This window comes from Bipolaris maydis (genome assembly GCF_028858645.1).
Source record: "Bipolaris maydis strain C4 unplaced genomic scaffold PSV08scaffold_3, whole genome shotgun sequence".
Classification (NCBI taxonomy): domain Eukaryota; kingdom Fungi; phylum Ascomycota; class Dothideomycetes; order Pleosporales; family Pleosporaceae; genus Bipolaris; species Bipolaris maydis.
Genome location: NW_027093859.1, coordinates 92445 through 119545, shown reverse-complemented (window position 1 = coordinate 119545; position 27101 = coordinate 92445). Strand labels below are relative to the sequence as shown.

Below are 27101 nucleotides of genomic sequence, written 5' to 3'. Positions count from 1 at the left end.
TTGCGACACGTCAGATACAATCCATCCATGAATCGACGCGTCAGGAGAACGCGACTGTAAAAAATGACGTCACTCAAATCACGTTGAGCAACGATTTGGGTGGATTGGATTACAGATTTATCAATGCACATGGTATCGGCTTGTGTCTAGTCATTAGGAATTGGCTGCACACATTGCAATCGACCAGGTTTGGTGAGATTCATGCGTAGAAGGGGGGATTGAAACTTCTCGATTTTTCCGTATTAAAACACTCCGATATCAAAAGCGATAGTATGCTCTGCCAAATGTACAAAGATATTTGGGATGGAGCTCAACACTTGTTCCCCTTCGAGGCTCTTGCCAACCGATTCTTCTTCTAGTTTATCTTCTATTCCCCAAACACAGCACGTCTTTCCCGTACGATAGACACAGCTGATTACCTGCCCTCAATCACATTCCAATCATCCACACAAAGCTTGCAAACCTTCAAAATCCAAGAAACCCCTTTCCATGTCTCACCAGCAGTTTGAGAGGCATACAGGATGATACTGGAATTCATAACGTAGGGTACTTCCTCCTACCTTTATTACAGCAGCTTGATATCGATTAGTTGCCCGGTTTTGAAAACGTGCATTAATTCCCATGGTTTCTTTTCCCCTCTCTTTTCTTCGAAAAGTTTCATGCGGTGAAGGTCTTTGCTTCTGGGTTTACCGCTTCACAGGGGGCCAACATGCTTTTTCGAGGGCCACTTATGCTCTCAACGTCGGACCATTAAAATTGCTGGGCGGAAAAGGGTGCTTAAGAAAGTTGTAGTAGGGTGTGGCGGGAGGAATCTTGAGGATACGATACTTTTGGCAAGGGGAGCGTCTAGGAAATGCGCATTTGAAACATTTTGGATGAGGAAGAAATGGAGAAGAAAGAATAGTGGCTGGCATTCTGAATAAGTTTCTTTTTCCACTGCAACACATCAAGGGAAAAGCATTAAGCCCCTTAGAACAACTCAGCATCAACTGAAGGTATATAAGCATGCTTCGGTCGAAAATTCCACCAAAGATACATGTGATACAAGCTACGAGGCTTCTTGCAAAATACTCGCTCCCAATCCTCCGTTACCAAAACAATCTTTTTTTACTTCACCTATCCTTCAAACCCAGCAATATGCGTGCTTCCGTTTCCCTATTAACTACTTTTCTTCTTTTATGCGGCATCGCAAATGCTCAGTCCAGCCCGACACCGACCCCCGTCCTTGAACCAATCCGGCAACTCCATGAGAAACCATGTTTGGGTGCTGTTACGCGACCTTGGAAAAACTACATTGTAACCTCTTTGGGGTGGAATCCAGAATCGCTCAGTCCCGAAACCATCACTGCTCACCAAGACAGTATCCTTGTGGTCGATTCCTGGAAAATGAAAAATTGTGCCAGATTTTTAGTATTCGTTGACTCGCGAAAAGCCGCAACAACGGAAAGGTCGGGCATTCCAAGTGACGAGGATTGCGGAGATTCAGATGGTTGTACGAGAACTGGTGACTACATGGAGGCGTATATTACCCTGCCTAAAGGTAAGTTACACAGGAAATTCCATTTGATCGTGCGTCCAGGCCGATCAATGTGGTAAATACTTACTGTCACGGCTAAAATCACTTGTAGGAAAATATTTGGTTGACATTAGGTATGCGCCAAAGGGAAATTGTGGAAGTGTCTCCATAGCGTACCCAAAGATGCAGTTGCACAACCAGTGTAAGAAGGAAAAGGCCTGAGCGATGGAGGGACAGACTAGGGAGGAGGAAGAGGAGAGAAAAGTGCATCCATACATATGTAGAGTGCCAATAGTCGACACAAAAGCGGTGTGATGTAAGACCTTATTGAAAATCAAACAGGATTGAGCCTTACCAACATGATTATCGTGAACACAAACGCGACTACACTTCGATGCCCTTGTATCATCCAATAACACACAATCCCAAAATTTCCCTCCATGCATTCCGTATCTTTCCTGCTTCTTTTATAAGACTATTCTATGCTTGAGCGTTTACTTCTTTATGTAGCTCTGTCTGCTTTCCCCAAAACTAGAGTTACATTTTCCGTGTTAGTCCATCACTCTAAACACTAAAGTCCTTTTTACCTGACACGTTGATGTCATGTATGAGCGCATACCGCTTCTTGCAGCAAAATCCCCGCTAAGATCTCCAGTGCACTGTCTATATATGAATAGTAATTAGTTCGGAAGAGTCCGGTATGAGACCAAAGTGCATATCGTAAGTTTGGCTGTACTGCACTGTCTATGGAGCACTGGCATCGCTTGATGCCTATCATTGATAATGCGCTATAGTTTTCCTACTTTTTGTGGACTTATACAATGTATGTTTTTGCTTTTGTGTATACCGGCTCATGGTGGCCTGTGACATTTTCTTTGGGCAACTGATTCTGTGACTGATAGTTTTTGGCATGTCTGGATATACAAGAGTCCATGAGAGAGATTAGAAAATATTTAGCGGAAGAACACACATGATAAACCATGTAGATATAGCATCTTCCAGTAATGTTCGTAGTAAATGTTCCGAATGGAAAATGTTTGCACACCGCATCCTTACTCCCGCAATACCGTGCTCTCAACAAAGTTACTTTTTAAGCCATATCACGGTATGACCAAACTATTAGGCTAGTTAGGACCATACTACATACCTTTTCCAAAAAAAAAAACATGAGACAGCATTGAATATTGAAGGAAATGCAAAAGGTATATAACTCAAAGGTTGGCTGCACAAGATTTGCCATCATCATCAACTACAGCCTTCATCAGTTCCTTCAAACAACTCCAACATCAACTCTTCTCCACAAAAGCATCATCATGCGCACTTCAACCTCCCTCACAACCTTCCTTCTCTGCGGACTCGCAACTGCCCAATTCGGCACCGATCCGCTTCTCGGCAGCATGTCCGGAATGACCTGCTCAAACGGCGAGTCAACCCCCCCCCCCCCCCCACCCCTGCTCTCTGGCCAAAAAAACCCCCCTCACAGCTAACACCATCTCGTAGGCCAAGTCCCAACAGTAGTCTGCGCGGATCCCGTCCCCGAAATGTGTGGCTGCACATGCAGCGATGGCGCAACGTTCAGCCACGAGCGACCTTCGCACCTGGGACCCCCGGCACCACCCCCACCCGTCGTCGAGCCAATCCGCCAGCTCACAGGAAAACCATGCACGGGAGAAGTCCTCAAGCCCTGGGCGGAAATCCGAATCCCTCGTACCCCGAACTCGGGCGCAGATTCACAGATAGCAAACGTACCATTCGAGGCACCAGAAGACGGCGTCCTCGTGGTATCGGATGCACATGGCCGCTGCGAGCACTTTGAGGTATACGTTGATGATAGGTTGGTAGGAGAGACTTCTGGAACTGGGCCTCTGGACTTCTCGGCATGCGGACTTCCAGACGAATGTATGGAGAAAAACGGGGGTCAGCATGGGTACTTTGCTCTTCCCAAAGGTAAGCCAGACAATGCCGTCCCAATAGCTTGTTTTGGGAAGATTCCTTCAGTTGATGAGTCTTTTGGTGCTAACACACCGTGTAGGTAATTACAAGCTTGGTTTCAAGTGGACCAAGGTTACACCTGCATGTGATAGAGCTCCGAATGGAGGGGCGAATTATCAATTCCGCCGTAAATGTTAGTGACAAAGACGAGATGATCGAAAGGACGCGTCGGAAGTAGAAGGGTGAGATGAGAAAGTACTGTTATACGGACGTAGAGTTTGAGTAGTGGGTATAATGGCAGCAGTTAGTCATGGAGATAGTCAATTCAAGCACACTGATTTACTAAGAAAATGATATAATGTTTTCTGCCCCTTTTAAATAAAACACATAACCACGCTTACCTCCTCAACGGACTCCTAAAACCTACACTCCCAAACTGACTACCCCCCTTCTTCGGCGTAGTCAACGGCTCAGGCACCTCACCACCCACAGCACCACCACCAGTACCACCACCACCACCACCAGTAGTAGGCGGATTCCTACCACCCACGGCCTTCCCGCCACTCCCCGGAGCCTTAAATCCCACAAGACTACCTTTGGCATAAACATCATTAAGGATCTGCTCCAGGACACCCGCGTCATCGAATTCCTGCCACTTGCGCCAGAGCTTGAGAGCCGTGGTCGCATCTTCAATCGAATCGTGCGTATTCTCCTGAATACTTTCTTTGAGGACGCACCAGGCGAGGAATTTGAGGTTGAGTTTGCGTTTGAAATCTGGCTTGAACCAGAGGTTGCTTGTGTCGACAACTTGGTTCTTCGGGACGTGGATGTTGATGGTGCGGAAGTCGTTGGCGAGCGAGTGGCCGACGAAGACGCAGCCGAGGTTGAGTAGGAGCCAGAGTTTCTTGTATGCGTGCTTTAGTGACACCGGTGCGTAGGGTGAGGTTTCGCGGTTGAGGTCACCCGGGGAAATGCCGGACCATTCGGTGAGATAGTCGACGACTTGCTCCGTCACGGCGATGTAGTCGTCAATAAAGGGAAGGCCTGCATGCTCGCCTTCACCACGACAAACAGAAACGCGAGCAAGCCCTTTGCGGTCAGGACGAATAGTTTGTCTTGTGCCATCGGCCTTCATCTCAATCTCCTCGGCTTGAAGGCGGATGAACTCGGCATCGATGGCAACGGGATAGCCCGGACGAGGTGCTTCTGTCGCGTGATCAAGAAGTTTGAACTTGGTCTCTGGAGGTGTTGGGTTTGATGACCACCATCTGTACAGTATCGACGTGTCCAGAGTGTCTTTCCACGAGTCGTCAATCTTGTTACGAGCAGACTTGAGTTGAAACGTCAAGACAGACGGCAGCTTCCAGCTTGGTTCGAACCGCAAAGCCTCTTCCTTTGGTATTGGCCGTACTAAGAAATCGTTGAAGAGATGCCATCTATCTTCTGGATCATCTTCCCGTGACGACGGTGCTGTATTGATGGTCGCCACCAAGTGTGGCTTTTGGTGCTCTCCACTGTTGATGTCGGCAACCACACCAACGAGCTCGTACACCATAATCTGATGGACTCCGCGTTGCAGGTGCAGCTTCAAGTCCTGGCCTTCAAAGCAGAAGAATTGGCCCTGATCTACTATGATTCCAATCTCTTGCGGCAACCAATTCGGTATCGACCACAACAGCTTAGCGTCGTGGCTCTGGATGGCCGCATTCAGCATGAGTACGCCAGGAACCGACTGTATAGTCTTCCTCTGTATCATTTGCTGGTAGCGATTGCATTTTGTACACCAGCCTCTAGTCTGATCTTGTCGTTCGACACTAGCCTTTAGGATCTGCGAGAATGTAGGACGTGGTATGCGCGTGTTCTTCATGACGTGCTTTGCCGGATACACGAGTTCATTGACAAAGTTCTTACCTCCACGAATGGTCTCGTTGGTGCATTGGGCACACCTCATGCTTGCCCTGGCCTGTGTTTCCAAGACTTGGTCCATGGCCGATGGGCCGGGCTGGCTGGGCAGCATTTGTCTAAACTCGTCTGATATCTTCTCAAGCAAGAATCGATTCAAGTTCTGAATCATGTTTGTGAGTGCTACATTTGGGGCGAATTCTTCGAGTAGATTCAGTGAGACTGCGTTTGAGAGTCCACTGAATGTCTTCAAAAAGTTGGAAGCTTGACAATTTAACCCTGATGCTTTTTCGAGCATGTCTATCAAGAAGCCTAACTCGCAAAGAAGACACGACTCGAAAAGACATGGCGACGCAGTATGCTGCAGCGCCAGATTGCGAATCAACGGTGTAAAGCGGAGGAGCTGCAAGAGTGAATTGGCGTAGGAGTTTGTAATGTGTGTTTCCAAGCCTGAGTAAGACGTTTGATTATAGTACCTGGATCCGAGTCAGACAAGGAACAAGTAAGCGTAGGTGTCATGACATACGCAAAGTCAAAGTCGTCTACGCCGAACTTGCTGTATTTGATCTCCACGTTTCCGTACATTGCAGGAACATCTCGTCGGGTGACGTCATCGAGGTGTAGGTCGGTCAGTTTCTCCATTGTCTCTGATGATTTCGAGTCGGTTTCCGACAAGGATTGCGAGGCGCGCGTCTTTTCGCTCAAAAACTTGGGCGCCGACAACGATTCGCTCACTTTGTCCGCATGTCGAGTCGCCTCGGCCTGGTTCCTACGCTTGGTTTTAGGATTTTTCGCAAAGAAACCAATTTCAGCACGCGTCATATTGTTGAGGATTGCGCTATCAATCTTGGGGGCAGGGGAGCCGACTTCGAATACCAGATGACTAGGCCAGCTCGAGAGAAGCTGTTCTTTGTAGTAGGGCATACCCACAGTATTCAACGGCCTGATGATTTGGTCAGTAGAGCCACTCACCCTACCGTTGAATCTACTTACGTGTCTGGATTCCAATCCATGGCTGGGGGCGGTGGGACATTATGGTCCGCAGTCTCTGTTGGGTTGCTGTATTCTGGAAAATGAACCTTGGACGGGGAACCCCATAGATGGATGTGGGAGTTGGAATCTGCCAGTGCAATAGCCTCGCCCGAGGGGGCCATCTCAAAGCCAGTTAGATAGGATTCATAAAGATTGAGCTGGCGAAGATTTGCCGAGTCTGGATTCATCAGGTCGATAACCTGCATCTGGCCGTTTTGCGATGCGATGAATGCCGTGGTCGACATGCGAGGATGCATCCGGACAAAGGCTGCGCCCGTGTGGAAAGGAATCGGGGGCAGTTGCTTCAGCGTCTTGAGCGAAAAGACGTTTGTAAAGGGATCGAGCATAAAGGCGAATTGCTGCCTAGGCGACCAGCCACATGTTGCGAGAAAATCCCCCTTTGCGTCCATGTCACTGATGCTGCTGGTGTGACCCTCGAAAACCTTGATGACGGATAGCGAGTTGGAATCGATAATGTGAATGCCGCCATTCTTGGTCGCAGCGCAGAGGTACTGGCCGGCGCGCTTCATGATTGTATACTGAGCTTCAGCTGGCAGCTGTATAGGTCAGCCGTGTGCATTTGTGGCATTGGAACCAAAAACGTACAGTATCCGTAATGACGCCCTTGTCCACGTCTACCTTGAACATGTGTTCCTGACATCCTGCGACGAGGATCTCGCGCGTGCCCTTGGAGGTAAAGTTCATGCATCTTAGATCTTTGAAGTCGGGGCTTCTATACGCTGGCGATTAGCTGCGGCCCATCATGGTGCTTGCATAAACATACGTCAGATGCCAATGTGTGAGGCCGCGCCGGTGGGAGTAGTGGACGCTTTGCTGGGAGACGGAGAGGATGCCCTTGTCAGTGAAGAGAAATTGCTTAACCGGGCCGTCGGGAGGCGCGTGTCCACGGTAAGAGGTATATCGTTCGAGGTGAGGTCCATAAAAGGACGTGACCCGTCCCTAGGCAGTGTCAGCTGCAATGCGCTCCAGGCTGGCCGAGTGTGAACATACTTACATGGTTGTTGCCTGTCCATAGCAATTCCTGGGTTGTGTCAAAAGCGAATGTGGATATAGGCACGGCAGGGAGATGGGGTCCTGGGGGCGGCAGTTGAACGATTGCTAGCTGTCGGGCTGTCTGTTAGTGGTGATGATGCGCTCCGACGGTTGAACAAACATGGTACCTCGTCCCAGTCCGCTTCCATGATGAATGTGCGTGTCGCAATGCAGTACGTCTACAAGACGGCTGCGACATGCCTTGGTCGGCTATGTTTACGGTCGCGTCGCGGGTGGTGCAGCATTAGGGCGTGGGGTGGAAGTGGCAGTTGGGGCTAAGAGACGCGAGTGCGAGGGTGCGTCGTCTTTAGTGGAAATGCGGGGCATCTACCTTTGGTACCCGCCAACGACACGACAGTATTTGGGCTCAATGACAAACGGAAACATCACCCGACATGACACGGATAAGAGAAAAATCATCAACAATTGATTAGGAAAGGGATTTGGCTCATAGGAACAGCCTGCAACTACATAACGGCTAAAGCAGATGTATGCACGTGCATGCGTGATACTCATGTACGCGGCATGCAAGAGGGAACATTGGGGTATGCCTTACCTGACACATGGACCTCTGTTTAGTACAGCAGATTTCGCAGTCGCTTGCGTCAGCTTCAAATATGGGGGGGTATCGAACGCCTATCGAGCGGATCGTGCTTAGTGACATGGCCCGACAGGTGAGATGTATTTGCCCAAGAATCATACCAGAAATATGCAGATGCCGGGAACGCCGTGTTGATGCAAGCGAGGACTCGTGGGGGGGTGACCATCATATAGGATAAAAGGGCTGCATCAAGTCAGCAAGGATCCTTCTTGAGCAAGGCTGAAGAGCATGGCGGCTCGACGAAGTGCGTTTTGCTATTTCCTGCCCGACGCGTCTAGGTCTGGTGTCGGCCAAAGGGCATTGTAAGCCAGGGATTCAGACATTTGATAGGCGTTGGAATGTACTATTACATACCGCAGAGAATCCAGCCAGCTGATGGGTAGCTTTCTCGAGAGCGCCTGCTTTAAGCAGGGTAGTCGTCGTCGTTGTCGGCATCGGCTTTGTGGTCGTAACGCTGACGCTTGTGGGTCTCGGTCATGCCCTTGCCAGAGCCTGTGAAGCCGACTACTGATTGTTAGCAAAGAGTGAGGTGTGGGGGAGTAAAGGGATACATGCCTCTGCTGCCAGCCTCGGTGCTGGTACGGAACATGGACTCCTTTTTGGCGACACCCTTCTTGGAGACTTTGTTCTGGAAGTCGGCCCAAGCCGATGCCCGTTTCTTCAGGGTTCCCTTTGTAGGGACTCGGCTGGGCTTCTTGTTGGCCATGTCTTCGTTGGCTCCGGTAGGCTTGGCGGCCACGGCATTGGGATTCGTCGTGGCAGGACCAGAGATGACGTGCGAAGAGGTGACGGGGGCCGAAGGAGTCGGGGTGGAGGCTGTCTCGGGTTCCCGCTTGCGCTTGGTTGGAAGAGGGCGGACGGCGGTGCGGTCGACAGTCATGGTGTCGTCGTACTCGATGAAGCGGACGAGGTACTTTGGTGCCGAGACGGAACCCAGGATACTCTGGATCTTTGCCTTGTACCAGGACCTGTCCGTCCACTGGGCCTCGCAGATGTCTCCGATGCTGAAGGCGACCGTCTTTTCGGGCTCGTGCTTCTCCATGGCCTTGCGCAGAACGGGATGCTTCTCGGGATCGAACTTGGGGCCTGCAGGCTCGGCAGCAGCCGGGGCCTGGGGCAATTGAGCCTCGAGGGCGGCCAGCTCTGGGCGGAGGCGGTCGAGTTTGGCGTCGTGGGCGGCAATGGTTTGGACCATCTCACTGCGCATGGATTTCATTTCCTCGTTGTCGCCAGTGTCCTTGAGCAGGGCGTCCATCTGGGCCAGCTGCTCGGCCCATTCTGCGCGCTGGGCCTCTTCCTGGGCAATCTCCTGCTTCTTCGCGTTGATGGCATTCTTGGTGTGCTTGAGCTGGTCGGCCATTTTGGGGGTCGGGGCGGGATGGAAGGATGGGGGGTCTGGGTGGGCAAGGCGGGGGTCGGGGTGTTGACGGTGTGGGCGTGGCGGGTGAGCAAGTCGCGTTGTGGCAGCATGGCGGCTGGAGGCAGGCACGGGTCTTGGCAGCGCCCCACCGTCTGTGAACCCTTGATTGTTCCCCAGCTCTCGCCCTCAGCCCTACCGCCGCTCTCCACCCGCCATCACTCGACACACGCTGCACGACATACAGGACACGAGCTACGTCGACGGCACGACGCATGTCAGTCAGCCGTCGGCTGCTGGTGGTTGGCTGCTGGCTGCATGGCAGAGCTCGCCAGGATGCCTTTCCGACACGCGACGGCGACGGCAGCAGCCAAGGACAGCGAGCGCCGGGGTCTCGTGCAGAGGACATGGCTGAAACGAGAGCCATGCTTTCGGGCGCCCAGGCAGTGCAAGTACTGTATCGTGTACTACTAGATAGAGTGCAGGGCGTGGTGCGATTGCAGACGGCAGTACTCTGTACATACATACTTACGCAGTAGTAGACGACACAGGCGGCGGTGCTGCTGCCGGCGCGTCGTGTTGGTGGTGTTCGAGGGCCTTCGGTGTGCATCCGCACCTGCTGCACCCCCACCACGCCGCATGCTTAGCAATCAGCCACGCGCCTCACACTCAGTGACGGACTGACGAATGCATTCACTGCGCCCTTTGCCCGTCCCCGACTCTCCGACTCTCCGACTGCATTCATTCATTCCACTTTCCCCTTCCCCTCGTTCCTCTTCCTCTCCCCCCACGTGCTTTGCTGCTTCTCCACCGCCGCCGCCGCCGCCGCCGCATCACAACCGCCGCCCGCCTGGCTCGGAAAAAAGTCGCACCAAGTCCAAGTGCTTCCATCAGCCAGGCCAAGGGTGTCGTCTCATCCCACGGCGCCCCGACTCTAGCCCTCCTCATCATCCTGTCTGCCTCTGGCCACCTTGCTTCCACCCACTGCCTGCCCTCCCTCCCCCTCTCCCTCTCCCTCTCCCTCTCCCTCTCCTCGCCAATATTCGTCCGCCCTCCGCACGGGACGCCCTGATATCGGCGCTTTGGCACCTGCTCAGCGGCCGTTTACCGGCAATCTACCCGCTTTTACCCACCCTGCTCACTGCTCTGTTCCACCCACACCTTTTGCGTCATTCTTATCCCTCACTCACTTGCATTTGCATCCTACCTGCTCCCCGTCCCGTGACGCCGCGCCGTGTCGCTTCAGGTGGCGACAATAGTCGCTCGTAGTCTGGCACTCACTCCCATCGACCCCGCCGAGTCTCCGCAGCTGCCCACCCGTCTTTCCACATTCACCCCAGCTTTCGCAATGGCCGGCACAGGCAACGACTTTCAGAATGGTGCGCCCTTCTACCTAGACGCCACGCAGCAAGACTTGCTCCTCGCTGCTCTCGCTTCCAATAACCAGAACCCCAACGACCTCTTCTCCACAGGCCTCCACAACGGCCACCACAGCAAGCAATCCATCGACGACGCCCAGTTCCAGTATCCCGTCGATGCCCTCGACCCCGCCTACTTCACCTCGCCTCAGCAATCCACAGCCGGCACTGGCTTCAGCAACGTCGGCATCGAAGAAAGCCCCTTCATCGACTACCTCGATGGCGACAACGGCTTCGACTTTGAAAATGCCGACGGCGACATGATTGGTGCCCTTCCTGGCGACACGCCCGCCGACTCGAGCGAGAAACGCAAGAGTCCTGGTGACGAAGAAGCCGAAGACGACGAGGGAGGCGGCAAGCGCAGAGAAGGCGAGGACAAGCAAGCTAAGAAGCCAGGTCGCAAGCCGCTGACTTCTGAGCCTACAACTGTAGGTCGCTAACGGGGGATGACTACTTGATCAAGCACTGACTCTAGCAACAGAAGCGCAAGGCCCAGAACCGCGCTGCTCAGCGGGCTTTCCGAGAGCGCAAGGAAAAGCACCTCAAGGATCTCGAGACCAAGGTCCAGGAGCTCGAAAAGGCCTCTGATGCTACAAACCACGAGAACGGCTTATTGCGCGCGCAGGTACAAAGGCTGCAGATGGAACTTCGCGAGTATCGGAAACGCCTGTCAATGAACAGCAGCGGCCTCAGCCGCACCCCACCCCTCGCTGGAGGCTTCAGCTCCATGCTCAACACCAGTGTCAATAACTTTTCATTTGATTTCCCACGTTTCGGCGGGCTTCCAGGCGCTCAGCTCCTCGACAACAGCTCACTGACCAAGAACAAGAACGCTTCCGTGTCTTCGAGCGTATCGGGACGACACAACAGTACCGGACGAGACCTCAGCCCCAACAGCAACGCCAACGGTTCCACCACCGACTCTCCCGCCCCAATGAGCGCAGGGGCAAAGACTCAGCGCTCTGGAAGCTTGAACGGTTTCTTTGGCTTCAATAACAACAACAACAACAACAATAGCACACCAAACGCTGGAGCCTCTCGCAGCAACACGACAAGCTCTACGGGATCGCAATCGCGTATCTTCCAATTCAACAGTGGTTCATCCAATCACTCGGACTCGCCTTCGAATTCTTCCACATCGCCCACCAACCAAAACTCGTCCTGTGGCACATCCCCAGAACCAAGTCATGCTTCGCCCAACCAGCAGGCAGACACAATCACAGACGGCTATGTGTGCCATGGAAACTCCGAAGGTGAGGTGCTCTTCTGCGAAAAACTCAACATGGCCTGTGGAAATCCTCGCAACCCCATGCCTCGTGCCATGTCTCAATCTGACGCCAAACCTTCTCCCGCAGTCTTATCCGCCAAATCCCCGACTCCTGCCGTCAGCGGCATCGACTATCTCGCGAACCAAAACGGCGGACAATTCGACCCTACTCTCTTTGGCGAGTACCGCGATACCCAAAACGCCATTGTTGGCGACGGCGACTTCACCGGTGGCTTCTTCAACGACGCATTCCTCAATACCGGCTATGCTAGCCCCTTCCACTTTGGCGACACACCAGCTGTGCAGAAGCCAAATCCACTCGAGGAGATTGAGCGTGCACAAGACGGCCAAGACGGTGATGACGAGGTCGTTCCAGGCGAGGACGTCAACTCGCTTCTCAACTGCCACAAGATTTGGTTAGTGGAATTTGCAATTATTGAAACAATTGATTCACTAACACCATGTAGGGACAAGCTCTCAAGTCGCCCAGATTTCAAGGACGGCACCATTGACATTGATAGTCTATGCAGCGAGCTCCGCGCCAAGGCCCGTTGTTCTGAGAGTGGCGTCGTAGTCGACCACAAGGATGTCGAAGAAGCCTTGAAGCGACTACCCAAAGAGAACAAGACTCTTGGATAATTGTTCTCATCTGACTGGAAAAAAAAATCTGTGCATTGGGTCGGACTGTTTAATGGCGCACTGATGGTTGATACCTGTCTGCGAGTTTTGAAAAAACTCCCAGCTCACAATTCTTTTCTTCTCAATATTTTGGGTCTTTTTTTTTCTTATTGGGTTGCGATGCAAACTTTGCCACATTTCCACTCGCTCTCTAGTTCTTCTATACTCGCAACATGGTTTGCATGGCACCATGCTGTATCATGTCTTTGTGATTTTGATCTTGGTATGAGAGTTTCATTGTAATGTCCGAGCTCCTTTTTCTGTTTGATGGCAGAAGGCTGGCGTATATGATGAAATGATGTGATGCATACTTCTTAAAATACAATATGTGTTTTTGATCTGTCCTTCATTCTCGAACTTGATAAATTGATGAATAAGGTTGTGCTTAAGCTTTTTGGCGTGCTTGGCTATCAGACGATAATATCGAAAGTAACACTCGTCACATCGTAATTGGAATCACGTCTATCTGTCTTGGATAATAACAAAGAGGAGGTAAGAAGGATGTAATTTAAAAAAAACAATCGTGTCATATCTCACATTGACGGTACTCGATTGTAAACACATCAGTCTATTCCGTCACATATTCATGGACTCTACATCATCAAAGCCTTGCCGATTCCTTTGGCTGCCCCGTCGCACCAGCTTTCTTCAGTGCATCCCACAGCCTGAGGCCTTCCTCCATCCTCGTGTCTTCTTCAATTACAACCCGACCATCGCTCTTCAACGTCCGCAATTGCATCGCACGTTCCGTCCCCCACTCCATGTCCTCTCCCTTCAAAAACTTACTCAGCGGGTGATGAAATGTCTGTGCTGCAATCTGTTTTTCCTCATCAGTCAAGTGGCTGCCATTGCCCCAGAACCAAATGGCCATGTCAGACCCATGCGTGACGCCAAAATGGCTGGGAATCTCTCTATCCACACACCGCGCACGCCACTCGATGCGATATCTATGGATTAGACTACCAGCACCATGTTGCACCAGTGCATTCACCATTCCCCGTCCCAGCGCATGAATCTGGGCATCAGCATAGATATGCCCAAACGCCTCCTGCCAGCTCTTGAAACGCGACGAGAGCTTACCGTCGGGAAAGTAATGTGCCATGAGCACTTTACAAGCTTCCCGAGGATAATCAGCTTCGAGGCGGTGCAGCATGTGCGTATGGCCTGGCTGAGGTGGCCGCCAGGTGCCGTACATGAAGTGTTCGTCTTTGCATTCGCCAATAATGAGGTGAATATTGCGCCGTTTCATGCGTTCCGCGTAGACACCATTGGACAGTTCTTCCAATAAACCATGGCGAACAAACACTCCATCCGTCACCGCGCGAAACTGATGCAACTTCATCTTCCCACTCGCCTCGACAATCTCACTAGCCGGCACCGCCCTTAGTTTCCCCAGCTTCTCCGCAGGCTCCAGCCCAGGATCAATCCCCAAAACCTGCACCAACTCTTCAAACTGATCTTGCGCCTCGTCCAAACTCTTCGGTTGCATCCCCGGCCCATTTGACAGCATCATCGCCCTCTTTACCACCGCTTTGCTCTCGGGCAACCCCAAATCATACGAGAGCTGATGAAACACTGAATGCGAGCCTGCCGAATAACCCCCAAGCGTGATATTCGCCGCGTCACCCCCAAAATACGCGATATTCTCGTGCGTCCACTGCAGCGCTAGCCGCTGATCCCAAAACCCTACGTTAGCGTCGTACTCGGTGCCGCACCCATCGTCGAGCTGACGTGAACCCAGGAACCCGAATACGTTGAGGCGGTACGCGGGGGCTACGACGATGCACCGTGTGGGCGAGTCGGAGAGGAGAGACCGGAGATTGAGGCCGTTGGGCGTGCCCCATTGGAGGAAGCCACCGTCTAAAGTTCATCAATGGAAATGTTCGAGTCAGTTTGCCACGTGCTTTTTCTTCTTCTTTCAAGTATGAAACTAAAACAAAAGAAAAAGCGTCGCACAGGCTTTGTTACCCGTTTTTTTGGTCCTTTTTTTTTCCCCATGTTTCCCAATTAATCGGGATTTGTGCCATGGAGCGGGAAAGATGGACCCGCGGGACTGGGATCTTGGATAGTAGTAGAAGAGTGGCGCAATCACGCCCCCCCCCCTCCATCCCCAATCCGATATACTTTGCGTTGAAAAAAAAAATGGAAATACAAAAGTCGAAAAATGAAAAATAAGGAAACAAGGAAATTGGGAAATAGTAAAAAGAACTGGGAAATTTTTCACATACGAATCCAGAATAAAACCGGCCACCCTGCGTACACACTCGTTAGTTAGCTGACACACCTTCCCGCATGCCTCCGTCCCTGTCCCAATCTCTCACAAAACTCACCTCGCGCCGGCACCTCGCCAGCCGGAACCCAAACATTACACTGCAAACAATTCTCGTCCTCGCCTTGGGCCTCTTTCCCCGGCACAACCGGCGGCTGCGGACACAAGCCGCAGGCCGCGTCAAACACGCCCGGGTTAGCCTCAGTCCCGTAGCGATAGCACGGCGGCAGTGGTTGTGGGCGCTGAAAGCGGCGCGCGGGGAGTGCATAGGGGATGCCACCGAAATAGTGGCATTGCGGGTGGCCTGTGGAAGGGTCGTGGTGGGTGAGGCCTTGGGCGTGGCCGCGGAAGGAGAGGTTGAGGGTGTAGGGTTTAGATGGCATTTGTCTCGCGGGTTGTATGTGTTAAAAAAAGATATAGAGATGTTGTAGGAGACAAGTGAGAGGTGCATGTGTATGGCATTAGGGGAGACCTCGGTTATGCAGAGGCGGAGGGCGGGTGATCTGCAACAGTTCCATGTGCTTACGCCAGGGTCGCGCGAAACCTTGAAAGGGGGAGGGATGTGTATAGTGTGTGTGTGTGTGTGTGTGTGTGTGTGTGTGTGTGTGTGTGTGTGTGTGTGTTTTTTTTTTTTTTTTTTTTTTTTTTTTTTTGCAAAATCGTGGATATCATTTGTTTCGTTGAAGTGATATATAGTAGGTACATTGGAGAAAGAAGGGAAAAAAAATCAAAGAACAAAGGAAAAAGACATCATTCAAGCCCATTGGTCTTGACGCCGTGAAATCGCACTGCGGTCGTCTTCTGTCACGGTGACATGTGTGGTTTTTGTAATTGCTTGGTCGGAGTTGTTTGTTGGTCGTGGGATCTCTTCGTTGGGTAGTATACCCAACTCGCTATCGCCGTCTGTTTCCTGCTTGCCGGGCCAGGACTTGGCAGTTGACCGCGCCTCGATATTGTCGAGCACGTAGCTTTGACGAGATACTTTTGAGCCTTTGCCTGAGGATCCGGTGAGGTTGGTGGGGAGAATCTCGCGCAAGAAGGTTTCAAATGTTTTCCGCAGTGGGGGTAATGAGGCAGTGAATGCGCCGACGAAAACTTCGGCGGAGGCGAAGATGCTCAGATTGACAGATTCGAAGCTTGGGTCTTTGGTGTCGGCCAGCGCCTTCATTTCGTACAGTTTCAGTGCGGAGATTGTTGTTGTTCTGAGTGTTTGTTAGCGGAATGCACAGGGAAAGTCCAGTGTGTTGGGACCTATAAAACTTACACGAGACCACAGAGAAAGACTGCGCGGACACCCCAGATTGTGCGCTTCGAAAGTTGAATCCGTGAAATGTACACCAAAGGTGCCATTGTGTAGAGCAGATCAGTCGCAATGTTGACTGCTGCTCCAGAGTACCCAGAGATAACCCTGGGCTCTGATCCCCAACATGAACCAGGCTTGGTTCCTGTCACATCCCAATGCTTGGAGTAGGGTGTGCATTCACCGAATAAAACCACCGTGGGGAACACAAAGTTGACCCCCACATGCACAACAATCGAGGTCCAAATCATGATGCGGAATGTCTTGGAAAAGTCAAGCATGAAAATGTAGGCGCAGACACTGAGCTTGACCAGCGCCATTCCGTAGAGATTGAGTATCTGGCTCAGCCAGACATAGTAGAGTTGTTTTTCCAGGCGGTGTGGTGTCATGAATGGGTCCCAAACGTGCTTGCCGGCACCGTATACAGCCGTTGTGTAGCAGCATGCACCGCCTGCTATAGCTATTACCTTTGACCGTGTTAGCACAAAACATGCAACAGTCCAATGGCTACACCGACATGTCCAGTCCATAGCAAATGATCTGTAAGAAGGAAAAAGTTCCTGTTCCTCCAATTGATACCCAGTCGAATCGCAACGAAAATGGAGCTGAATATAATCAATACAATAAGTGGTATCTTGAGAGCATTTGAGCGGTCGTCCAGAGGAAGCCCTTCTGGTGTCGTAGGCACAGCCATGGCGATATGGAAAGAACTCGAGACTGGGAAAAGAAAGAAAAGGCCTGGGAAAGCGGACCGATGTGTATTGTCTTGGTATACTAGGGCCCTTACCAAGACCAATGTTGTGCAGTAGTTGTACCGTGTGCCACGTGGGTGTACGAACCGTTATAATATTCGCCCATTAATGCCACGGGTGGATGCAGCCTGCCCGTCAAAACCTGCCCATTTGAAACATGCGGCTACAAAATCCTACAGCGGTCCGAGTACCTGCATATGGTTTGGTGGTAGTCGCGCGAGTCAACGCTTAATCCGTACTTGGTGAGTCAAGGGGTGATCTCGCCCGAGTTTCCCCCACTCCAGATATCTCTTCATCTTTTAATATCAGGAAACTCGGTTTTTAGCGTATGTGGAAAAGGCATTTGTCAAACCATGGCTGCTTGTTAATCGTTACGTTTTGTCCAGAGACACGTCGCTACTCTTTCCACTTCAGAGTGGCAGAGAGTTTGGAAATGTCGACCCAGGGCTGGACGCCTCGAGGTAAGTTCAATAGTCCTGGCCGTTAGAGAATTTGTCGAACACTTTTGCCCACTGATCAGGTGGGATGTTTTCGGCATAGTCAGCGGTTGCGTCTTTGACTGGCCAGCTAAGGCTCGTGTCGTAGAAGCAAGGTTAGCTTGGGATGGCGTTTAGGCCAACAGTTTTCAGGTTCGGCATGGCCGTGCTATGGCATGTGGCTGCCGCCGAAATCACCTACATTTGATTACGAGTCCTGAGCTAGACTAGGAACGGTGCAAGTACACAAGTGTCGCTCGCGCCTCTTGACACAACATACCTGAAGCCGCTCGCTAGGCCGAGGTTGTCAGCCAGTTGTGCTAATGATTGTCGTACGGACGTAGCGAAACCCTCAGGCGCCCTAGGTTAACCGTTTCAAGATCCCGCCTGTTTGAACGTCGGACGTTTGATCTGCAGCGGGGCTGCGAAAGACTTTGTTGGATGGAGAGCTGTAATTGTTGCAAAGTTTGAGATGACGCTAGGCAGTTGCCGGTCGCTGTGCAGGCAATACGGCTTGGCAGCGACAGCCATCGGATGCCCAAGTAGGCAATGCCAGACGCCACAGGCGATCCAGACGATGGATAGCGTCTGGCTTAGCCAAATGTCGATACTCTAGGCATCGGGATTAAGACTAGTCAGGAGCAGACCGATGATGAGCAAAGCGGCGTTCTCGCCAAGAGTTAATATGCCGTGTCTATTATCGCTCGCTTCCAGGCCACGGCTCCTGCAGGACTGACCCAAAGTTTCAACCCCCTGTCCCTACATGAACAGCTACGCCATTTCCCCCACCTTTTTTTCGGCATCGACGTAAAAGAGGGTCACGGGTCCAGGCCTTCACGAACGCTACGCGCTTCTTTGTCGCGTGGCGCTTGTCAGACGATAATGCACAAAGTTCTTGCCTACAATAGCTATCCAGCTGCGCCAGATTCTCCTTCGAGTCCATCGTCGTGATCTTTGGTTCTCTACATTGATCTAGACCATGAAAACATGCCATTATGTGGTCCACTCATTTGCAAACGTGCTATTTGGAAGACCTGCCAGTATATCTACCTGCTATGCCCACGCTACGCTGGTCTAGACTCAGCATCGCGCTGTGAGCGTGTTGACCTATTGACAATTTTCGCTTTCCTGAGCGTTGAGAAAATCAGGCGATGATTTCGCCATACTCGCCGTACCTCGCTTGTAGCAGACCACCTGCTGGTTGTACAAAGTTTCGGGTAACTATGCTGCCTCAGGAGACGTCTACCCGCAAGCTACGTACTAGCAATTATTGATTCTGGCCAGTAGCGCCTAAGTTCATCTATAAACCTTCCATTTGTCTCGCTTTAAGGAGCTAGAGCAATCGTTGATTTCTCATTTTGCACCTCTCACTGGTTGCCTACACATTCCTTCAGCTTGCTTACGCTCGTTATCATGTCTTTAATTTTATCTGGTCTTTTGTTTCTTTCCTCTTTCGTACCGCGTATAACAAATCCGCTGAATAGTGGTAACAGCAACGGAGAGCCCGATGTTAGCGGGCAATCCTTTGACTTCATCATTGTTGGCGGTGGACTAACTGGACTCACTGTTGCCAACCGGCTTAGTGAAGACTCGGGCCGTGAGTGTTTTCCTTGGACTTGAAAGTTCCAATTTGACCCTCTTCAAGGCACTGTGCTCGTAATAGAAAATGGGTATGCGGTCGACGATGTCTCGACGCGAGTACCCAGCTTCGCAAACAGCATCAACACGCCGCTCATGTACGATATTACCTCAGCATATGACGCAAATACTGGTTGTTCACACCCCGTCTGGGTAGGGAATGTTCTGGGCGGAGGGTCAGTCGTCAATGGCATGGCTTTTGACCGCGCATCTGCTGCCGACTACGATGCTTGGGAACAACTAGGCAATAATGGATGGAACTTCAACAACCTCCTGTACTACTTCAAAAAATCAACAACTTTTACACCGCCCACCGAGTCCAATGTCCAGGAGTTTGGCACCACATATGACGCATCGTACTACGGCACCAACGGCCCCATTCAGGCTTCCTTCCCCAACTTCGAGTATCAAGACACCAAGACAATTTGGGCATCCTACAAGAGCGCGGGCGTGCCCTTGCCCAAGGAACAAGGTTCAGGCAAAGCTGTAGGCGCGTTCTGGACACCCACATCTCTGCGACCCAAGACACAAACACGGTCTCACGCAAGAAATGAATACTACGACCCTATCAAGAACCGCAAGAACCTCGTCGTCATCACCGGAAATACTGTAAACGAGATTCTCTTCAACAGCGGTCTCTTGACCGGACTCACAGCCAGCGGTGTCCAATACAGGTCGCGCAAGGATGGCTCTATTAAAAGGGTGTACGCTAGGAAGGAGGTGATCATGGCGGCTGGCGCAGTTTTTACGCCTCAACTGCTTCAACTCAGTGGCATCGGTCCCCGGGACGTGCTTACTGCTGCTGGTGTACCGGTGAAGAAGCATATGCCAGCTGTCGGTGCCAACATGCAGGACCACCCCAACGCCAACATGATGTTCGATTTGCAGAACCTCGCCTTCCCGAACCCCTTCAGTGGTGCCGACCCGGCCTACAACGCTACGGTGTGGTCGGAATATGACAGTACCGCCAGTGGACCTCTCACTCAGGCCCACGGTAGCAGCTTGGCCTTTCTAAGTCTGCAGACCATCACAGACAAATGGAGCGACATTGTACAGACGGTAAAGTCGCAAGATGTGCGCAGCTACCTCCCTTCTGTCTATCGGGACTCTTACCTCTTGCGCGGATTCCAAAAGCAACGCGACATCATTGCCAACCTCCACGCCAGTCCCGACGCTGCTGTCGCCGAGTTCCCCATGGTTCCTTTTGGTCTGGCCATCAACGTCCTGCAGCGTCCGCTTTCTCGCGGCACAATCACGCTTGACCCAAGGAACAAGTACGCAAACCCCGTTGTCCAGTTCAATTCTCTGCAAAACCCCGTCGACCGCCAGATCATCCTAGCAATGATTCGATGGACGCGCAATCACTGGACAAGCCCCGATCTTGCCAAATTCTCCCCCGTCGAGCTCTCACCCGGCGCACAAGCGCAGACAGACGACGAGATCATCAACGATCTAATAAGCCAACAAGGGCTTCAGGCATCCTTTGCGCACATGTCTGGTAGCTGCTCGATGATGCCAGAGGCGTATGGCGGCTGTGTAGGCAGCGATCTCACCGTGTATGGTATCAAGAGCCTCAGCATCGTAGATGCAAGTATCATCCCGCTGATCCCCGCAACACACTTGCAATCCACAATGTATGCTGTTGCAGAAAAGGCAGCCGATCTTATCAAGGACAGATATTCTTTCAATATTCTGGACCCCTTCTCTATCTTCAAGGTGAAAAGAGTCAAGATATTCTAGTCTTGCGTTTTGCTCACGAAAAAAAAAACAGCTCTCTTTTTTGTAAATAGGTTTTATTTTTGCGGTAATGTAATTATCGATTCAAGGACCCAGGCGACAAGAGCCAGCCTGTTCATGTCGTCCATTCATCATGTACTAACATGTTACTATGCACATCCCAAGTCTCAATCCTCGTCACCCCCCGAACCACCGCCTTGCTCGAACCGGTCACAAGAAGGGAAACGGTAGAAGTCTCCCGCCGGATCTTCCCAAAAATCCTTGTTGTTAATATAGCAAAAATCGGTCGTCAAGCTCCAGTAATCGACGGGTCCCTCACTAGGCAGGTTGTTCACGATCTTGAGACATTGCAGCCAGACCTCGTTGTTGAACTCAAATGTTTTCTCTATTTTGCAGGACTCCTTGGGGCAGGAGCGGCAGTAGGCGTATTCTTCGCCCACGGTGACGTTGATGAGGTACATGACGTTCACGTCTGCTGCACGCTCGGGAATAGGCACAGACACAGGTGCGGGCTCGGGCTCCGAGGTCGGCTCGCGCTTGTTCACGTCGCTTGTTCCGTTTTCGTTGTTGTGGTGCAAAATCTCGAGGAACGGGACGGGTCCGCAATTGTCTAGCTTGGCCAAATCGGGTTTCGAGTACAAGTTTTTCCTTGCGACATAGCAATTGTTTGTTGTTTTGTGCCAGTACCTGTGCGTGCATTCATGTTAGCTGGGCTTTCATGCCGTGCATGTGCTGGCCAAAGAAGAATCACTCACGGATCATCAATGATGAGTTGTCCGTCTGGATACCAGCAAGTCAAGTCCAGCTCGGTGTTTTCGTTCAGATATGATACAACGTCGCAACTTAGCTCAGGGCAGATTCTGCACTCAGTCTTGTATTTCAATTTTGCATCTTGAAGGGTTAGTTTCTGAACCTCAGAAGCGGGACCGCAGTATTTGAGATCAGTCGTGTCTAATCAGAGACTATTAGTTGCTTTCCTCAAGTCTAACCTCAATTATACTTACAGTCTCCAGCATACTCTAACACATCGTACTGGGTTATGTAGCAGCCAGCTTCAGTCTTGAGCCATAGGTTGTCTCCCATGATCTTTGTTCCTTGTGTCCAGCATGTTACGTTGAGACTCTCTTCGTATTCATAGTAAAGCTTATTAGGACAAAGCGAGCGCGGGCAGGTTTTGCATTCTGTACGGTACTCTGCTTCAGTCGGAATATAAGACTTGACTTGAGCATGGACTGTCGCAGCCGCAACTAGTACAGTTGCGAGAAACGAAGGAACGAAACCCCGCATTTGGTTTACGAGCTGCTATAACAGAAGGAATGCTTGCCGATGTGAAAGGATGAAGAAACATTAGAAATAATCAGCAGCAGGAGCGATATAAATATTGGGGTTTGAATTAACCCACATCTGACAGCTGACATTTCAGCTAGGGCTGTGTAGAGAAGGATTTCAGACTACTCGTTTAGGATGCGAAAATATATGAACTCGTATCTGTATGTAATCATGGACCATGGTGTAACAGGGAGGTGTAACACCAATCTACAATTGTAAAAAAAAAGGTGATCAGGCATTTTCCAAAATGTAGATTCTATTGACTTCAGAAATCAATCATAGAAGAGATAACTGGTTTCCAAGCATGCTTTTCACGAGATAAATTCAGACGGATATTGATGGTATGATGTTGAATTATTGACTGTGTAGAAGAGGGGTTATGAGGCTGACATGCAGGATCAGCGCGGTACACGGGTAAGGCGCCCCTTCAAATTAGGCTAAACGCGGGCATATTCGGTGTTGAGACCTAGAGCTCATGTAGAAGGTACTGATGGGATAGTTGAAGATGATAGGCAAATTTTGACACAATTACATGAGGGTAGGTGTAGTCAAAGAGCGATCTATGGGCAGCCATTGCTCTAGTGACTGCACTAAAATAGCATTTATGGATCCTGGGTTAGCTTTTGCGAATCAAAACAAGGCCCAAGAAAAACGGATCTTCTGCATAGAATGTATTGAATTTCTGGGATTATCGCATTTTCGTATTGTTCAGGTTACGTAAAGGCTGGCTGTATTTCGAATGATACGATCAATTAAGTTTTCGATGCACCCTCTCAATCATTGGTTTTCTATACATCAGGCAGCCAATACTCAGTACAGGTTTATTAGATATGATAACGCCACCAATCCAGATGCATTTAGAGTATGAGAGACTACGAGTCGACACAAGCAAATCTTTTCCACGGACACACAGCATGCGCGTAGTCCAAGAACTGCCTGCTCACTCAAGATGGGCAATGACGTTTGGTTTTCAGCAACCATCTTGCACTTGATCGAGTAAGAATACTACTGTTGAAGGTAAAAGGCCAGAAAGCTATAAATACTTTGCCATGAAATGGGCTAATGTCTGAAAAGGCAGCTGCATTTACAGAAAGTGATCTGCAAGCCCACTACATTGCTTTGGGAAAGCAGCATACAGGTAAAATAGTGAGTTCAGAGTACGGGCAATTTCTTTTCGCTACACTACACCTCAGGCCTGGAGCTCGTACCGTGATCGCTGCCTTTTCAAAGGATCTGGATACGGTCACGTGACTGGTCGTGGGGGCCAAAAGATTCTTCAGTGACCTCATGTCAGCATGGCATCTATGATTTTTCAAAGCAGTAAACTCCTTGCGTATCCACTTGAGATACAAAGCTTCGCACCAGAAGCCATGAAAAGAACGGTAGCGCTCTGCTGATAGTAGCAGATGCACATACTCACCAAGCGCATGGCGGCTTCGGCCCACAACTGCTTACTACTAGCGCTGTAACCGAACCCAACAATATCGTCATGCCAACTGCACGGACTAGGATTCCCCATTAGCCCTGTCGCAGAATACCTGTCGCCATCGGGATATTCCCGTAGTTGAGGCCAGGCGAAGACATCACCAACCTCAAAGCAAGGTACAACAATGATCTGATAGGAGTTGCCACCCGATATCTTTTGCCTCGGCCGTACCGCCAAGAAATCTTCAGGCCATCGCACCTCCCGTCCTTGCTCCTGAAAACAAATACGACAATGGATACAACCGAGGGGCCGAAGCCAAGTTTGCTCAGAAAAAAATTTGTGGATCCGTTTCGGACGTCCATCTCGAAACGCAAATCCAGTGTAACCGTCATACCCACAGTAACTTCCTTACCCAATTTCGAAAACCCTCTAGACGCGCTACCCGCATTGCAATATGCCCCCCTCGACCCAAACAAGAAAACTATCAGACTTCTGGAAATAATACTTGCACCAGAGTATGAGCCAATCCAAGCCAAACTTTCAACATGCGACCTGGACGACAAGCCCGCGTTTATTGCACTGTCATACACGTGGGATAAGGGCGGTCAAAGAAAGAATATTGACATCCAAGGCTCCAAATTCACAGTCGGAGAGGGCTTGTGGAATTTTCTCAGACAGTACCGCAAAAAGGAGTTCCTGCGACAAAGCTCGGAAAAGGATCCAAGCAAGCCCATGCCACTGTGGATTGACGCCATTGTCATTGACCAGAGCAACATGGCAGAACGCAACCACCAAGTTTCTCTTATGCGCGATGTATACACTGGCGCCGAATCCGTCATTGTATGGCTTGGCCTTGCCACGGGAACGGAAGAGCTAGCCTTTATGCTCGCGCGGCATCCATATCTGCTGCGGGTCGAGGAATTTCATCACGCCCTGGCAACCGTACTCGACAAACCGTACTGGGGACGTGTATGGGTGGTCCAGGAGTTTGTGCTTGCGCAACGCGTCGACATATGGTGTGGCGACTACAGTGTCGATGCCTCAGTGGTAGAAAATATCTGGAAAGACGGATTGACATCCATGCCGATTGTATCTGCTGCAAGGCAAATCTATGCGAGTCGCGGGTACTTGTTGTTTAAGTACCGGCGAGATTTCAAGCATTCGAAGCAGTATAGGAGGGAAGTCATGGGGCGTCGAAACAGCAGGACATTGAAGGCTACTTTCCGGCTGCGCGACCTTTTACAAGCTTTTGCTTCATCCCAGAGCACAGTCGAACATGACCGTGTCTACGGGTTCCTGGGCGTAGCATCAAAGGGACGTGGGGAAAAGATTCAACCCGACTACAGCAAATCAGCGGTGGAGCTCCTCGTCGACGTCCTCCGCAACCAATGCAACAGCGACCACCGAGGCGGCGACAAAGACGACTACAAATTCCTCGCCTTTCTCACCCAAGCCCTCAACGTTTCCCCCGAAAAACTCGCCCAACACGTACTGCAACTCTGCCCCCAAGTCCAACCCCACGTCTACGTCTTAACAGCTACCCCCTGCATGACAGCCTCGATATCCTTCATGAGCACCATAACCGAAGTCGGCGATTTCGTCGACCACGACGAAGCCTTTCTCCCAAAAACCTGGAGCCCAGGCTGGACGCGCTCAAGCATGCACCCAAAATCGCTCTCCAGCCAAGACATCCTCGATCTCGGGGGTCTCGTGACCAAAAACGAGACTGATATCCAACTCAGCTTTGCGGATCCCTACGTGCCGCACGGAAATCCCGGGCCGTCACAAAAGGTGCGCCAGTCCATTATCGAAGAGTCGACGGATCTGATTATCACGGGGCTTATACGCGCGACTGTGGAGCGGGATGCGCAGCCGTGGGGGGAGGCGGAGACTGGTGATGGGAGTATAGTTATGCGCGACATTATCAAGCGGAGCATGACAAATGATGCCTCAGGTCTGTACTTGGAAGCCAGAAGTCACAGGCTGAGCCGGCGGGATACGGATCAGCGGCACGAGCGGTACACGTCGTTTGTGGGTACGAATGGCATCATTGGGCTTGCATGTGGTGGTGGTCCTGGATCATATGAGGTGCGGCCTGGAGATCGCATTTGCACTTTTTCGGGTGTGACCGATGCGAACAATGCGTTTATCCTGCGTCTGGGTGCCAGCGGTAAGTGGCTGATTTCGGGGTTTGCGATTATCCTTTTACCTGAGCTGCGGACGCCGGCAGTGGAGCGCAGTAGCAGCGATGCTATACGGAAACAGTCGTTCTTAAGCGAGACAACGCTGTGCTTCCACTGCCATTTGAGCGACTTGCTTGAATTGCAGCGGTGTCAGATTTTGAGTCAGGTACAGATGAATCGCCTGTTGGAACAGACCCTTCAAAGGGGGAAGACGCATTGTTGTGCACAAGGAAGTGGGGAGTATGATGTGTTGGAATTTGAGCTGTAGTCGCTCAGATGATGTAATTTTCGGTGTATACTCGACTGCTAGTCCTATGTTCATTTCTTTGTCAAAGCAGCTTTTCATGTTGGGCGTGTCCGGCAATCTAGCAAGCCGTGCCTCATCCCTTTAACTGTTTCCAACGTCCACTGTCACTTCCTGGCAGTATGTTTTGATATCTATTGTGACTTCTTCGCCTTAGCCTGAGCACCGGTAAAGCCCATGCCGTAGTTGTAGACCAACTTTCCGCCCAGATGAGCGGCAAACAGGGTGGCCGGAAGCGCCAATACACAGCTGGCTAGGATGTTTGTGCTGGTGGGTTCGAACATGGGGCGGCTTCGGCGCGTCCACCAGTTGAGAGCCGCAGTGACAACGGTAACGTCGTTGATCGCAGCATGGGCTATAGCCATCTTGGCCTTGCGCGAGTTGAGGCCGTCGCGCTTGATCAGCGGCATCAATTGAGAGGCGCCGGTCATGACAGCGGGGACGGAGAAGGCAATTGTGAGGATAGTGAGGTAGTAGCTGAAGAAGGGAAACAGCTGGGGCGCGAGCTTGATGTCAAGAGTCTTGTCTGAGGAGCAATTGTCAGTACACGGTGTTCTCTGGCTGGGATTGAAGCTACTTGCAAATGGAAGCCACAGCAGAAGACGTGGCTGGATACTTGTAGAAGAAGTAAAACGCATCCAGACCACCCGTCAAGAGGGTCGTGGTAATGGGGAAGTGGACGAATGCTGGGTGGGCTGGGAGAGACATGTTGAGGGATTCTAACAAGCAAGCCGAGTGTCGTGTAGGAGAGATGTCGATGCAGGTGCTTTCCAGTGAGAGGTGATGTGAGGGTGCGCGTCTTTACTTATACGGGACAATCGATAAGCGAGAGGTGCAGAAAGCAATATGCTTACTCGGACCGTGGGCATGAAGTTCCAAAGCTGCAAACAGGCGGTCTGTTTCCGCAAAGCACAGCGGAGAGCCGAATGGA

General features: G+C 51.1%; 10 protein-coding genes across 10 annotated transcripts; 5 read left to right on the top strand and 5 right to left on the bottom strand.

The window, feature by feature from the left end:
* Nucleotides 1-1137: 1137 nt before the first annotated feature.
* PSV08DRAFT_244398 (uncharacterized protein) lies at nucleotides 1138-1738 on the top strand (the record flags this gene model as incomplete). The annotated part of the gene is made up of 2 exons (XM_066092313.1): nucleotides 1138-1540; nucleotides 1629-1738. The coding sequence occupies 2 exons, from the start codon at nucleotides 1138-1140 to the stop codon at nucleotides 1736-1738; spliced, it is 513 nt and encodes a 170-aa protein (XP_065949509.1).
* Nucleotides 1739-2829: 1091 nt separating this feature from the next.
* PSV08DRAFT_348170 (uncharacterized protein) lies at nucleotides 2830-3646 on the top strand (the record flags this gene model as incomplete). The annotated part of the gene is made up of 3 exons (XM_066092805.1): nucleotides 2830-2938; nucleotides 3017-3463; nucleotides 3549-3646. The coding sequence occupies 3 exons, from the start codon at nucleotides 2830-2832 to the stop codon at nucleotides 3644-3646; spliced, it is 654 nt and encodes a 217-aa protein (XP_065949508.1).
* Nucleotides 3647-3750: 104 nt separating this feature from the next.
* Nucleotides 3751-7584, bottom strand: PSV08DRAFT_196402 (ubiquitin carboxyl-terminal hydrolase-domain-containing protein; the record flags this gene model as incomplete). Its single annotated transcript, XM_014221125.2, has 7 exons — nucleotides 3751-5826; nucleotides 5877-6293; nucleotides 6344-6939; nucleotides 6989-7115; nucleotides 7167-7342; nucleotides 7398-7505; nucleotides 7564-7584. 7 exons carry the CDS (start codon nucleotides 7582-7584, stop codon nucleotides 3846-3848), a joined length of 3426 nt encoding a protein of 1141 aa, XP_014076600.1. The 3' UTR covers nucleotides 3751-3845.
* Nucleotides 7585-8268: 684 nt separating this feature from the next.
* On the bottom strand, nucleotides 8269-9449 carry PSV08DRAFT_28271 (uncharacterized protein). Its single transcript, XM_014221124.2, has 3 exons — nucleotides 8592-9449; nucleotides 8391-8540; nucleotides 8269-8316 (listed from the first exon to the last, which is right to left on the bottom strand). Exons 1-2 carry the CDS (start codon nucleotides 9394-9396, stop codon nucleotides 8440-8442), a joined length of 906 nt encoding a protein of 301 aa, XP_014076599.1. The 5' UTR covers nucleotides 9397-9449; the 3' UTR covers nucleotides 8269-8316; nucleotides 8391-8439.
* Nucleotides 9450-10603: 1154 nt separating this feature from the next.
* Nucleotides 10604-13066, top strand: PSV08DRAFT_28260 (transcription factor PAP1-domain-containing protein). The gene is made up of 3 exons (XM_066092564.1): nucleotides 10604-11239; nucleotides 11293-12494; nucleotides 12546-13066. The coding sequence occupies exons 1-3, from the start codon at nucleotides 10742-10744 to the stop codon at nucleotides 12715-12717; spliced, it is 1872 nt and encodes a 623-aa protein (XP_065949507.1). The 5' UTR covers nucleotides 10604-10741; the 3' UTR covers nucleotides 12718-13066.
* Nucleotides 13067-13357: 291 nt separating this feature from the next.
* PSV08DRAFT_368704 (Alpha/Beta hydrolase protein) lies at nucleotides 13358-17019 on the bottom strand (the record flags this gene model as incomplete). Its single annotated transcript, XM_014221122.2, has 6 exons — nucleotides 13358-14616; nucleotides 14985-15019; nucleotides 15092-15356; nucleotides 15815-16227; nucleotides 16290-16792; nucleotides 16843-17019. 6 exons carry the CDS (start codon nucleotides 17017-17019, stop codon nucleotides 13358-13360), a joined length of 2652 nt encoding a protein of 883 aa, XP_014076597.1.
* Nucleotides 17020-18888: 1869 nt separating this feature from the next.
* PSV08DRAFT_217125 (uncharacterized protein) lies at nucleotides 18889-21019 on the top strand. Its single transcript, XM_014221121.2, has 2 exons — nucleotides 18889-19150; nucleotides 19199-21019. Exons 1-2 carry the CDS (start codon nucleotides 18967-18969, stop codon nucleotides 20929-20931), a joined length of 1917 nt encoding a protein of 638 aa, XP_014076596.1. The 5' UTR covers nucleotides 18889-18966; the 3' UTR covers nucleotides 20932-21019.
* Nucleotides 20973-22266, bottom strand: PSV08DRAFT_399447 (uncharacterized protein). The gene is made up of 3 exons (XM_014221120.1): nucleotides 21933-22266; nucleotides 21684-21879; nucleotides 20973-21615 (listed from the first exon to the last, which is right to left on the bottom strand). Exons 1-3 carry the CDS (start codon nucleotides 22213-22215, stop codon nucleotides 21096-21098), a joined length of 999 nt encoding a protein of 332 aa, XP_014076595.1. The 5' UTR covers nucleotides 22216-22266; the 3' UTR covers nucleotides 20973-21095.
* A 1579-nt stretch (nucleotides 22267-23845) lies between these two features.
* Nucleotides 23846-26134, top strand: PSV08DRAFT_217121 (heterokaryon incompatibility protein-domain-containing protein; the record flags this gene model as incomplete). The annotated part of the gene is made up of 1 exon (XM_014221119.1): nucleotides 23846-26134. Exon 1 carries the CDS (start codon nucleotides 23975-23977, stop codon nucleotides 26132-26134), a length of 2160 nt encoding a protein of 719 aa, XP_014076594.1. The 5' UTR covers nucleotides 23846-23974.
* On the bottom strand, nucleotides 26090-26945 carry PSV08DRAFT_359591 (uncharacterized protein). Its single transcript, XM_014221118.2, has 2 exons — nucleotides 26752-26945; nucleotides 26090-26696 (listed from the first exon to the last, which is right to left on the bottom strand). Exons 1-2 carry the CDS (start codon nucleotides 26876-26878, stop codon nucleotides 26305-26307), a joined length of 519 nt encoding a protein of 172 aa, XP_014076593.2. The 5' UTR covers nucleotides 26879-26945; the 3' UTR covers nucleotides 26090-26304.
* Between the last annotated feature and the right edge of the window lie 156 nt (nucleotides 26946-27101).

What these genes read in the sequence shown, in the direction of transcription:
- PSV08DRAFT_399447 (XM_014221120.1), bottom strand. Translation starts at nt 22,215, where the DNA reads ATGCGGGGTTTCGTTCCTTCGTTTCTCGCAACTGTACTAGTTGCGGCT. An exon ending in GTTAGAGTATGCTGGAGACT is followed by an intron (nt 21,880 to 21,932) that starts GTAAGTATAATT and finishes GTCTCTGATTAG; the next exon opens with ACACGACTGATCTCAAATAC. An exon ending in CAACTCATCATTGATGATCC is followed by an intron (nt 21,616 to 21,683) that starts GTGAGTGATTCT and finishes ATGCACGCACAG; the next exon opens with GTACTGGCACAAAACAACAA.
- PSV08DRAFT_28271 (XM_014221124.2), bottom strand. Translation starts at nt 9,396, where the DNA reads ATGGCCGACCAGCTCAAGCACACCAAGAATGCCATCAACGCGAAGAAG. An exon ending in CACCGAGGCTGGCAGCAGAG is followed by an intron (nt 8,541 to 8,591) that starts GCATGTATCCCT and finishes AACAATCAGTAG; the next exon opens with TCGGCTTCACAGGCTCTGGC.
- PSV08DRAFT_359591 (XM_014221118.2), bottom strand. Translation starts at nt 26,878, where the DNA reads ATGTCTCTCCCAGCCCACCCAGCATTCGTCCACTTCCCCATTACCACG. An exon ending in TTCTGCTGTGGCTTCCATTT is followed by an intron (nt 26,697 to 26,751) that starts GCAAGTAGCTTC and finishes ATTGCTCCTCAG; the next exon opens with ACAAGACTCTTGACATCAAG.
- PSV08DRAFT_28260 (XM_066092564.1), top strand. Translation starts at nt 10,742, where the DNA reads ATGGCCGGCACAGGCAACGACTTTCAGAATGGTGCGCCCTTCTACCTA. An exon ending in TGACTTCTGAGCCTACAACT is followed by an intron (nt 11,240 to 11,292) that starts GTAGGTCGCTAA and finishes CTCTAGCAACAG; the next exon opens with AAGCGCAAGGCCCAGAACCG. An exon ending in CTCAACTGCCACAAGATTTG is followed by an intron (nt 12,495 to 12,545) that starts GTTAGTGGAATT and finishes AACACCATGTAG; the next exon opens with GGACAAGCTCTCAAGTCGCC.
- PSV08DRAFT_217125 (XM_014221121.2), top strand. Translation starts at nt 18,967, where the DNA reads ATGTCTTTAATTTTATCTGGTCTTTTGTTTCTTTCCTCTTTCGTACCG. An exon ending in GCTTAGTGAAGACTCGGGCC is followed by an intron (nt 19,151 to 19,198) that starts GTGAGTGTTTTC and finishes ACCCTCTTCAAG; the next exon opens with GCACTGTGCTCGTAATAGAA.